Source organism: Cinclus cinclus, chromosome 22 (assembly GCF_963662255.1).
Source record: "Cinclus cinclus chromosome 22, bCinCin1.1, whole genome shotgun sequence".
Classification (NCBI taxonomy): Eukaryota; Metazoa; Chordata; class Aves; order Passeriformes; family Cinclidae; genus Cinclus; species Cinclus cinclus.
In genome coordinates, this window is record NC_085067.1 from 6,656,475 (window position 1) to 6,668,552 (window position 12,078).

General features: G+C 43.3%; 1 protein-coding gene across 1 annotated transcript; it reads right to left on the reverse strand.

Annotated features, from left to right (window-relative positions):
* Window positions 1–10,443: 10,443 nt before the first annotated feature.
* On the reverse strand, window positions 10,444–11,601 carry LOC134052719 (keratin-associated protein 9-9-like). Its single transcript, XM_062507348.1, has 3 exons — window positions 11,551–11,601; window positions 11,023–11,250; window positions 10,444–10,980 (listed from the first exon to the last, which is right to left on the reverse strand). Exons 1-3 carry the CDS (start codon window positions 11,599–11,601, stop codon window positions 10,444–10,446), a joined length of 816 nt encoding a protein of 271 aa, XP_062363332.1.
* Window positions 11,602–12,078: the final 477 nt, after the last annotated feature.

Below are 12,078 nucleotides of genomic sequence, written 5' to 3' on the forward strand. Positions count from 1 at the left end.
CAGTGACGAACAGATGTCAGGAGAAAAATGGCAACAGGAGAAAGCCTAAAAAAAGCATTTTCCATCAGAGGCACTAGAAAAGTGTAGGAGAGTCTTTCCTCAGGTTGTTCAACAGCAATCAGTACAATGTTGTTTAGGTCATTCTTCTACTGAGGTTCCCTCAGGCAATAAGCACAGAAAGTTACTTTCCCATTAGAATATTGGTGGAGCTTTTGTAGCTGACAGTGTGGCCAACCCTGGACTGGAATTTCAATACATTGAATCCTCTCTAAGAGAGAACTAAAACTTGTGGGTAAGTACATTACCAGAAGAGGTATCTGTATGGCATTCACAGAAAGTACTATGCATTTCAGAATACACTTGATTTTTAAGTAGTTCTTGAACTCCCAAGTGCTTAAATCACTTCTGAAAGTAAAATAGTGACTCTTGAGTCAGAAGCTTTTGAAAATACTATCCTCTGTGTTTTCCAGTTATGCTCTTCTTCAAGCACTTAAGTGATTTTTAAAGGCACTGATCACCCACGGGTTGTGTTGCTGTTTCTGACAGTTGTGAGCAGTCAGCAACCCCTGAGAAGTTGAGAAATTTGGTGCCTCAGTTCATTTGCCTGGAGTTTAAAACTGTGGCCTCTGCTTTCATTGACTTTTGAGACAGGTGAAGTTGATAAAGTGAACAATATAAAAAGTGCAGCAGACCATTAAAAAGCAGGGAAGATGATGAGAAGAGATTGTGGCCAAGATTAAAAGACAGGATTTCATTTAGATGTTTTCCTTACGCCAAGACTTCCTCTTTATTGCCTTTTTTTTTCCGTCATGTGGAGTTGCACTGAAAAAGCTGCAACCTGAATCTCCAACACTCCTGTATTTTATCACACTCAGTGATGCACATCCCTGTGAAAAGCACGTGAAATATTTTTGTGGTTAAATGTTACCTGTCTTGGTGGAAGCAGAAGGCTCACATACAGAGCTTGTAGGAATGAATAATTTCCTAACTTGCAGTCTCTGCAGCTCCCCCTTGTCTGGAGCTGTTCTCATCCTGAACCCAGCCAGGGCCTGTCCCTGAAGTCACTTGAAACCTGGGCTGGAGGATTCGTGCCACAACACTGCACTGGTGTCCTGTGGCAGCACTTCTGTGCTGGCTCTGTGCTCTCTGGCTGCAGCTCCTCCTGCTCGAGCTCCTCTGAGGCTCTGTGAGGTTTCATATTTGATTTTGGAGGTCTGGACAATCCCGCTGCTTGGATCTCCTAAGTTAAACAGGGCCAGACCTGGTTACTTCTTGGATGGAGTGACCTCCAAGGAAAACACAGGTGTTGACCTGCAGGAAGTGTGATGGTGATTTGGGAGGTGGCTGAGTTCCCTCCCTCAGGATTGAACTGGTCTCTCCAGGGCCAGAAAGTGTAGTACTGGCAGAGATGACAACTTCCAGAGGTCAGGGCAGGAGGGCAAACCAATGTCTGTTTATTTTCTTTGCAAGGCCATGAGGAAAAGTTCCTGCCCTTGAAATGAGGCACCTCTGGTGTGATTAAAGAAGTCAACAAAACTCTGCTTCTTTAAAACTGGGAAATCACCTTTTTAAAAGATTACACCTACAGGATTCCAGGAGGTCAGAAAACATCCTTAGGCTACAGATTCTTAATTTCTCTCCTCCACTCTGGCCATGTAGTCACATTTCCTGCCCACAGGATCAGTCTGTGCAGTGCTAAAACTGCAAAATGGATGGGACAGCTTCTACCTGCCTTCCTCACACTGCAGATCCAGGCACTGTTCCCCACTACGTGGAAGGAGAACAACTACTGAAACGTTTTTCATCCCAACCAGGATTAAAGCAATTGCTTCCTGTGCATGGCCAACTGTTTCAAGTGTCACTTAGAAGAGGTGTAGGAGCAATCAGGTCCATTGGAGATCAGATACAATCTGTGGCTTGTCTTAGATTTTAACGTAACAGGTTAACTTGGAATGAAATACTGATTTCTGTTTTATCAAAATCAGTTTGCTTTTTCATCATTTTAGGTCAAACTTACTTTTTGCTTCACACTTTTTCTAAGTGCCCAAGTAGTAGTGGATGAGAGTCCTGTAACATAAATCTTTCAACCTCTTTGGACTCTTTCCTGAGTATTACACCTGGCTCAAAACTTCAGCTCTTTAAATGAGAAAAGATGCTGTGGTTCCTCTCACTAAAGCTGGACACTGATCTCATTAACATCAGGTTTACTCCTGTGAAATACTTTTCTCCAATCAGCACACTGTTGCAATGATGTGCCTTAAGGTGAAATCTATCTTTAGAGCAGATATTTTTCTTCATGAAGGAGAACTTTTTGCTGATTTCCTCCCTTGCACAGTCTATTGATCATTAATTTATTACATCTTTCTGTGGGACAGTGCTGAATGCCTGCTGGATTATAAGGTATTGAAGCACTGTTCATTACTGATTTATTGAAGCCTGTAGAGGGAACAGAACAAAACAGTGCTAAGCATGTTTGAAACCGAAGTCAAATGAATGTAAAGCATATGCTCAATGTAAGTGCCTCTTTAAATGTTGTCCCAGCAGAAGGATGGATTTTGTATCCTTAAGGGTTTTGCCTTAAATCATAGGGGTCAAAATTCAGAGTTTGTTTCACTGAATCAGGCAGCTTAATAGAAATGAGCTATTTCTGATCTCCCACTGCTGGCACTTCCCTTGCAGACAGGTGCTTGGGTGCTCCATCTCATCTGCTGCTTCTCTTGGTTAGTGCTGCAGTTCTTCGTGTACATTTTTGCCAGTTGCAGCTGGAATTGCCACTTCCTATTTGAGAGGAGCTGGAGGGAGCAAGTACAGTTTCTAGATTTTGTGTGGGTTTAGGCATCTTCATGACAGCTTTACTGAGCTTGCTTGTGTTATGCTCTTCCTGGCATTTCCTCCTTTTGAAGTCATTAAAACCAATTTCATATTTATAAATAAAGTGTCCTAATGCATCTAATAGATGATGAGGTCTGGCTGCTGCATGCTTTTCTTTTTAATGTTTACGCCAGGTGCCTCTTGCTTTCAAGGAGCCAAGCAATGAATAAATTTAACAGATATTTCTTTTAATTAGCCCCCAAAGAGCTGGCAATGAAAAACACTATCAGAAACATTCTAGTGCTTTAGAAAATATAAGACTTCTTCACAAAGCCTCTACACAGAATTACAGAACAGCAATAAAATCATCACTTGCATGCAGAAATAGATTGTTTACACAGGGATCTCTTATGAACTGGCATTTATTATGATTAACTTCTAATCACACAAACGTTTCTACACACGCATCTGAGCAGAGCCACTGAAATCAGTGGGACAGGTCTGCTGCCTGACATTAGGTACAGACATTAAAGTTTGTAGGATTAGAGCTCCATTTGTGTGTATCTCTAAGATACACACAAATCTTTGCCTTCCCTCAGAAGGGGGAAGGAAAATTTATGTTCCAGATTGGTGTAATTACTGTAGGACATACAATATTGGCAAACTAGATTCTCTGAATGTCTGCAACATTTCAAAGTAGTTTAAGATAGAGGCTAAAGGCTGACAGTTTCTTATTCTGACTTACATTCTGCCCCCTCTGCTTTTGATTCTGCATTCAGAGCTGCCATAAGAATGTCAGCACTGCAATAAATATGCATTTATGTAGCACCTTTTCTTTTTTAAGTTTTATAAACATTTTACAGACAACCCTTTATATTCACAGATCTTAAAGTATTTTAAAATCTCTGTTAGTATTGTTTTCCTCCTTTTACTGAGGGAGCAATGGATGTGTTTCCAGGGGAGTGACTGACCCAGGAGCCAGTGCTTTCAAATTAGCTAAATTAGAATAGTCCTACAAAAATTTTCTCTAAAAGGTTTCAAGTGGATCTGAGGGAAAACATAAACTTTTTATTTCCATCTTGCAGTGAACTGGTATAGTCAGGATTACACAGGGCTAGTAAATTCCACATGTGACAAGGATCAGCCCAGAATATTCCTATCAACCAGACACACAGTAATTGTGTCTACCCTATGGTTGGGATATTTGGAAGAAAATCCAAGAATCCTGGCTCCAAAGTTGTTTGTTGTAGGTAGATCATGGGGTTGAGGGATGTGGAAACTCTGCACTGACTCTCTCCCACACGTCAGTTTTACACACGGCTTTGGGGGAGACTGGATTTTCATCCTGGAGTCCATTTTTTTGTGTCTGGTTTATCTGGGTTGCAGTTGAATTGTCCCCAGGATGTCCAGATGATAGAGCTGACTACGTGCCTCCCAAAATATCCTCAAAACCTGGAGTACTGGGCAGGGGAGAGCAAGGACCTGCACATGGATGTGCAGGAACCAGCCTGCTGTGCTGCAGCAGAGCCTGTCCCTTGTCCCTTGGGCTGATGCCCTGCTCTCAGGTGGCACATCCCAGGATCCACAGTCCTTCATTAAGGAGTCACAATCCCCAGCCAATGGAGTGTACAGGGTCACCCCATTGTATTGATCTGATCCCCAAAACAACCGGTTGGGGGAAAATCCTCCCTCGTCTCCCCCAGCCACATGGAAACTCCTTCATTAGAGACCATTATAAAGCTACAGAAATATTCTCTTCCAGCAACATATTCCCCATAATATTGTTATGGGAAGTGCCTTAAAAGTGGCAATCAGTTCTTCTTTGAAGTCATTAACGAGCAAAAACAAGTGCAGGAGTCGGTGTGAGAGGGCTGGAAACAGGAGAAGATTTAAAGTGTATCTCTTACACGTGCTCCAGCAGAGAGGAGGGAAGAGATCCAATTGCTTTCTTACCCTTGGAATTTCTCTGTTGGTTTTAATAGTCTGATACCCTAATGACAAACTCCACACACACTCTGGGGTATGTTCTCAGCTTAATCCATGGGGATACATGTCTGTAATACTCATTAACGTCAAGGAGCGTTAGGAGGGACATAAATCTTTGCTCACTAAGATGTGAATCTAGACTCTGATGTTCACCATACAGCATCAGCTGCTGACTGAAGAATAAGAGGAATTCCAGCACCTAGAAAGTCTCCTTGAGAGTTCCTAGACTAAACAATCAATCCAGCCAAAAAAAATCAGGGATGAAATTTCTACTCCACACTTTTGGTTCAAAACACCAGCTGTGAAAGAGAGTGATGCATATCCAAGGGGCAGGCTCCGGCTCACACAGGAAGTCCATAAAATCTCTGTGAATCCCCAGCCAGCTAGACAAGCTCTCTAGTTCCACCAGAAACCCTGAAAAATAGATAAGCAGTGCATTTCTTAGTTAATTGTTAGTGCCATACAGCCCAGCAAAGTATCACACTATGCACATACATAAAGAGGAATTTTGATGCCAAGAAATTAGAGCTACTCTATATAACAGACTTCTGATTTGTGATTTCTTTGGCACCAAGCCTAACACAAAATCACTGTGATTCCCAACTACAAATATTTTTGGAACCACCAGACTTGGTCCCATGTGTATGCTAAATGAAATGAATGTTCAAAATCCATAATAAAACTCCAGAGAGGAGACTCTGATTAGAATATTAACATTAATCTTAGGAAGTCACTAGGAACCATTCAAGCTATAATAATAAATTGCAGTAAAGAAGGAATATAAGGGGTTTTTTTTTGCTGTCTGTTCAGTAAGCAGGTGTTACTGTGAAGACTCTAATCTACACAGCACAGAAGTGAAGTGGCTGCCCTTAAATTTTCCAGTTGCGCAAAATAAATAAATGACATTACTTTAATATGTACAACAATCCCTCTTATAGGAGCTTAAGTGTAGCTCAGGGACTGGTGCAGATACTGAGATAACGTAGTGCAGCTCCCCAGGATAAGACTGGAAAGTTTTCATAAGCAATCCTTGTCTCAACAGCTCCAGAGGCAGAGCAGGAGCCTGAGTTCACTCTGTGTTTGTGGTGAGAACCATCCCCAGGACACTTGCTGGTGACAGAGTCCCTGGAATTCACCCTGGGAAGTCACAGATGTAAGCACATGATGCTGTCACGCTACTCCAGCAAAGGGCTGAGCTGTGCTGTTCTGACTTGCTACCTGTACTGAACTTTGATGTAATTTGGATCCAGGCTGAAGTGCTTAAATTTAAATCTCTGAAATGTTCCTTAGCAGCAGTGGTTTGATTTTCAAAATGAACAGTCAATTCCAAAAGCAGCTTCCTTCAACCTGCAGCAGTTAATCAGGACTTATCAGCTCTGTCACCCAGGCGATATGTATATAAATGTTCAGTGTTAAACATTTGTGTCTAGAAGCTTTCACCACCATCTCTAACATGGCAATAAAACTGAGGTTCTCAGGGTACAGTCTTGGCTTGCAAAATTCAGGAATAAGAATGATCAGGAGGTGGACCAAACCAAACCATACCAAACCTTTGATTTGAATTTTTTTATGTTTTGGTGTTTTGAAATTTAAGTGGTGACAGAAAAAGTTACTCATTATCATTAGAAAATTGGACTCAAGTGGGACTAGCACATGACTCATTGTATTTTCACAAATAGGTGAGAAATGAGGTTTACAGGAATTTCCTAATTCAGTAAAGTGCTGCTTTCCAGTTCAGGCACTGGCTCCCGGCGGCAAACATATTTCTTTTGTTCTGCAGAAGTAATTTTTTACACCTGGCTATTTTGTGGTGTTCACTGTATTTCTGATGCAACTTAGATTCCAGGAAGTCTGGGAGCTCCCAAAGCTAAGTCTGCTCTGCAGGATCTGTAGCTCAGCAGCAGCAGCAGCAAGGAGTTGGAATCTAATCCATGCTGAACTGGATCATTGATTGAATGTTTTGGGATTCACTCAGAGCTTGTCAGGAAACAAACTCCAATCCGGAAATGCAAAGCAGAAAGACTCCTCAAGGAACTTTTTTGATCACACATTATCAAGCAATTCACAAAGAACTGACCAAACTCTGGCTTTAGTGTATTTGTGTGTCCCTGAGAAGAGTTTTCTGTGTGCAGCCTCACAGAGAAGCAAAATTGTCCTTCCAGGTATGACACTGCTCTATTAATAGTCTATGAAGTACTAGGAGCAAATGAAAGACACTTCAGATGACTCTTGAAAAATGAATCAGTATCTGCTCTGAAATTGGACCCCAAGTATGGAATAGGATGTGTCTGAGAGATTATTTTGGGGCCATATGGTTTCTTACTCTGCTCCACACTCCTTTTCAGGAAGTTAACCAGTCCCAGCACCCTGTACTCACTGGAGAAGGATATGGGCATCTCCTGGGAGCAGACTTTGTTGGGCTGTTAGGAATTTTGTTTTCTCCTAACAGACAACTGTTCTGCTAATGCCTCCTGACCTGTCTTTGTGGAAAACACTTGTGCAGGGAGAAGCCCTTGTGCACCAATTCTTGTCTTCATCCTTCAAATAAGTTGCTGGCTTTTCTCTTCACCACTCTGCTTTTATCTCCTGTCTGTCCTGTCTGACACATCTCTCCTGCTGGCTGCTGGTGGGACAAGCCTGTGATTTGTTCCAAGCAAACACATGTGCACAGTTTCCACCATTGTGTGGTCTCCTGTTCTGAACTTACCTGTGGGTGTTTACTTTGGTGCCATGACCTGGTATTTTGTAGCTCTGTATCTTTTTTTCTCCTTCCTTGATATTTTGTTCCCCTCAGCCACCATAACTCTTCGTCAGAAGCTGCTGCATTTCTGCTTTGATCATATAGAACTCACTGTATAGCCTCGGGTAACACAGTGTTGCTTAATACAGATGAAATAGCTACAAACCCTCTTAGAAGTGGGGTTTAAAAAGGGATACCAGTGAAATCAGATCCCTCTAGCTGGACAGCAGTCTGATAGCAGAACAAGGGCTGTGGTGGTATTTGGCAGCCAGACAGTCTTTATTGTTATTAGATGAAACAAAGCTTGTGATCTTTAGTCCTTGACCTTCACTGCAGCAGCACACTCTTAATCAGACCTTAATTTAACACCTAACATGGGCACAGAAAGGCCCAGCCATGGGCTGCTGGTTTAATTACAAATAGCTGATATCATCCAAACCGATTTAACCTCATTGCTGTGTGCTAGGCACGGGATGGGAATCGCCCTTCAGACACAGCACAAACCAGCTCCCAACAGAAACAAACAGCAATGGCCTGCTCAAAGTTTTGTCTGTTCGCTTAAAAAAGAAATAATTACTCCACTGGATACTTTGCAGGTGATATTACAACCTTTTCAGGGAGAGCTGGAATCAGCATGATTTACTAAATCTGTTTGCCCTTTATGCTTTCACTCTGGTATTTTAGGTATTTCTAATATTTAAAGATCATGCCTCCTACTGATGGGATTCTCCCATGCACATTCATGGGATCTGTTGCTGTGTAGTAGCATCTGTGTAGCTGGGTAAGAAGAAATATTTATGTGTTTCATGATAAGATTTTCACATTTTGCTGCTTCTTTGTGCTCAGTTCTTCACAAACTGACACAATATTTATTTTTGACATTTAAATCTGAACAGTCATATTTTTACATGTTTTGACACAAAATTTAGTCTCTTTCTGAGTTAGTCTGGAAATCTGAAAACATCCAAAGTCTTCCTTCAGAAACAGGATTGTTTTGATTAATCAATTTTCACTCAATTTTTTTTTTCACCAAAACCCCCATCAGCAAGCCAAATGCACAACAAACATTGTAAATAATCTGCAGCTTTTTAGCAAAATCCCAAATTTTCCATTAAGTCCCATTTAAATATACAAAGATTGTTGCAAGCATCACAGGTTTGCTTGAAAGAGATTGCCTTGAGTTCGCAAGAAGTGGAAGGCTACCTCTGGCAGAGCATCTTAACAAAAATACTAATGAATAAAAATTATATAAAATATTAATGAGCATCAAGGGCTTGGTCTCTGGGATGTAGAAGACAGAGGTTCCACTGCTGGTGTTCGTCACTGGCTTGCTGAAACTTAACTTGAATCATGTTGCTTCATTCTACTGATGAACTCTGATGGCCCTTAATGAGGTTGGGCAAGAAATTAACAGTCTGTGTGGTCTGTCATACCTGTCTGCAAGAGGTCACATCCCCTGTGGCAGGGCTGGCAGAACAGGACAGGTGCCAGCACATTGGCCACCCGTGTCCCCATGGTGCCTGCATTGCTGCTGGAGCTGGATCTGCACTGGGACACTGGGCAGGAGCAGGCAGCCCCTGGGGTATGCACATTGTACCTGTGGAAAGGTGAGTGTGGATTGCCTGACTCACTCACTCTCAGCAGGAAGCTTCTTACTTCCACTCTGAACAGACATGAAGGACTCCTCAACATGTAAGAATCAAGCCCCAAGATTTCAGGATGAAAGGAATTTAAAATCAAAATGAGCCCAAAACCTCCAAGGGAAGTTCTGAACAAAATTTCTTCTGTTGCAGACAAAACCAGGACCTTGCCCATGGAAATGCTTTTGAGCTTTAAAGGCCAGATCACTGAACATCTTCTCTGGAGCTGTCAGGGGCTGTTTGAATGCAAGTTCCAGCTGGACTGGTGAGTACGTGTTGATCCCCACCAGCTTTGGAAGGGGACAGGCCTTTGTGTGTTCAATTCTCACTTTGGTTTCTACATGGTGACTGCTGTGTAGTCATGTTCTGGTTCACTTTGCACAAACTTTCCATTGTAGCCCCCTTACACTGACTGAGCTTTGACTGAGACAAAAGAAGGACTTGTAGTGTCAGAGCCATGGTGGGGCAAGGTTTAATCTCCAGCTGATGTTGTACTTACCCAAAATCAATATGAACAGCAGGTTGTCACAGGAACTGGAAAGAGAATCTCTATGACAGGCTTATGCTTTTTTAAAAACTATTGCAGTTTATCTTGTGCAGCTCTTTTGTATATGTAATTCAGGGTCTGCTGAAATGTTCCCAGGCCTGGCTGGAGGATCAGCGTTGCTTTAAAACCTGAATAAACAGTTACACGCCCTGGTAGCTTCAGATCCAGTAGCCAGAACAAATGACATTTTGCATGAATTCTTCCAAGTGAATTGCTCTGTGACCACTGTAGGCTTTTGAGTTTTTGACTCACGATATAGAACACTGGTAAAGCTTTTCTTGAAGAGCTCTGAAATGCCCTTCTTTCAGCACCCTGATTGTTTCCCCAGTCAGTGCAGTTAGCTGGGAGCCCTGTATGGTTTCACTACCCTTGTGAGTTATGTTTTGACTTGGGGTTTGGACTTTCTTGTGTTTGAATGTTTTTCCAGGGCTCCCTGTGACCTCGTGCGAGGGCAATCGCTGTGTTGATTTGCAGGAATGTAGATGGGCCTGCAGAAATGTCAGGGTCTCCCATTAAGATGTTTCTTTCACCTCAGCAGGGGGACTGGGTTACTGGAGTGTTGGTACTGCGATGCCCTGCAGTCAGTAACCCAGCACGAGAGCACAATTGCCCTGATGTATTCCAGCAGCATGGTGTTAATGTGCCACTGCTTCTCGGGATTTCAGCACCAAGGCATCACTTCTGTGCATTACAATAACACGGGCAAGTGGGCTTCTGCTTTAGGAAAACAGCGTCGGTCCCTGCAGCCCTGTTGGGCACTGAAGTAGAAGGACACAATCAGCACTTTTCCCATTGTGCTTGGAGCAGGACCAGCTCTCAGAGTCCTGGATGCAGGACAGGCTCTCAGAGTCCTGGATGCAGGACACACTCTCAGAGTCCTGGATGCAGGACAGGCTGTCAGAGTCCTGGGTGCAGGACAGGCTCTCACAGTCCTGGATGCAGGACAGGCTCTCACAGTCCTGGATGCAGGACCAGCTCTCAGAGTCCTGGATGCAGGACACACTCTCACAGTCCTGGATGCAGGACAGGCTCTCACAGTCCTGGATGCAGGACACACTCTCACAGTCCTGGATGCAGGACAGGCTCTCACAGTCCTGGATGCAGGACCAGCTCTCAGAGTCCTGGATGCAGGACCGGCTCTCAGAGTCCTGGGTGCAGGACACACTCTCACAGTCCTGGGTGCAGGACAGGCTCTCACAGTCCTGGGTGCAGGACCAGCTCTCAGAGTCCTGGATGCAGGACCGGCTCTCAGAGTCCTGGATGCAGGACACACTCTCACAGTCCTGGGTTCAGGACACACTCTCACAGTCCTGGATGCAGGACACACTCTCACAGTCCTGGATGCAGGACAGGCTCTCAGAGTCCTGGGTGCAGGACACACTCTCACAGTCCTGGGTGCAGGACAGGCTCTCACAGTCCTGGGTGCAGGACACACTCTCACAGTCCTGGATGCAGGACAGGCTCTCAGAGTCCTGGGTGCAGGACACACTCTCACAGTCCTGGATGCAGGACACACTCTCAGAGTCCTGGGTGCAGGACACACTCTCACAGTCCTGGGTTCAGGACACACTCTCACAGTCCTGGATGCAGGACAGGCTCTCAGAGTCCTGCAGAGCCTTTTTCATCTTTTCACTCTGAGGACTGGATCCCAGCTCAGTGGAAGTCAGCAGCACACTTCCATTGCTCTGGGATTCTTCTGCAAGAAGCTGGGTCAGTGCTGCATTTCCCACTTTCACAGTGCCTAAACATTTGCAATTACATTCCCAGAGTGCAGTAAATGTTCTGTAAGTGCACTCACATATGTGCAGTGCAATGTGTGCACTCACAGAACATGTTTTGACTACAGTTCTCCTTCTGTTGGCATTTGTCTGTACCATCCAACGAGTATTTGCTCTACAAAGCAAATTATATTTTCCAGAAAGTCTTAGAAGTTCTCTTTATGGGCACGTATTTGTTATGCTGGGGATTGAACTCTTGCAAAGAAAGCAAAGTTTCAGCTTTCTTGATAAAGAAAAACAACACACCTTGTTCATGTTTTTCCTGATATTTTTGTGATTCTTATCATGCTTACTGTTCTTTGGTGTGGAGTTCCCAAAGCTGTGTCATTAGAGAATCTTAACTTGTGTGGAACTCAAAACAGGAATTTTTGAGCTTTTATTATTGTAGAGAAAAGCTTGGAGAAAAAACGCATATGGAGAACAAATACCAGAATGCTAAAAAAAGGAACCTAAAGTCATGAGTCAAACTGATGCAATATTGTGGATTAGAGACTAATTTAGTCCCAGGTTGTCACTGAAAACTGCTGTTTATTATGCAAAATAAAAATATTTGCAGTTTTATTGCCTTAAGTATAC

Coding starts and splice junctions, on each gene's coding strand:
- LOC134052719 (XM_062507348.1), bottom strand. CDS start 11,601: ATGGTACAGACAAATGCCAACAGAAGGAGAACTGTAGTCAAAACATGT. Junction 11,251..11,550: donor CTGTAGTCAAAACATGTTCT/GTGAGTGCACAC, acceptor TCCTGCACCCAG/GACTCTGAGAGTGTGTCCTG. Junction 10,981..11,022: donor GCATCCAGGACTGTGAGAGT/GTGTCCTGAACC, acceptor TCCTGCATCCAG/GACTCTGAGAGCCGGTCCTG.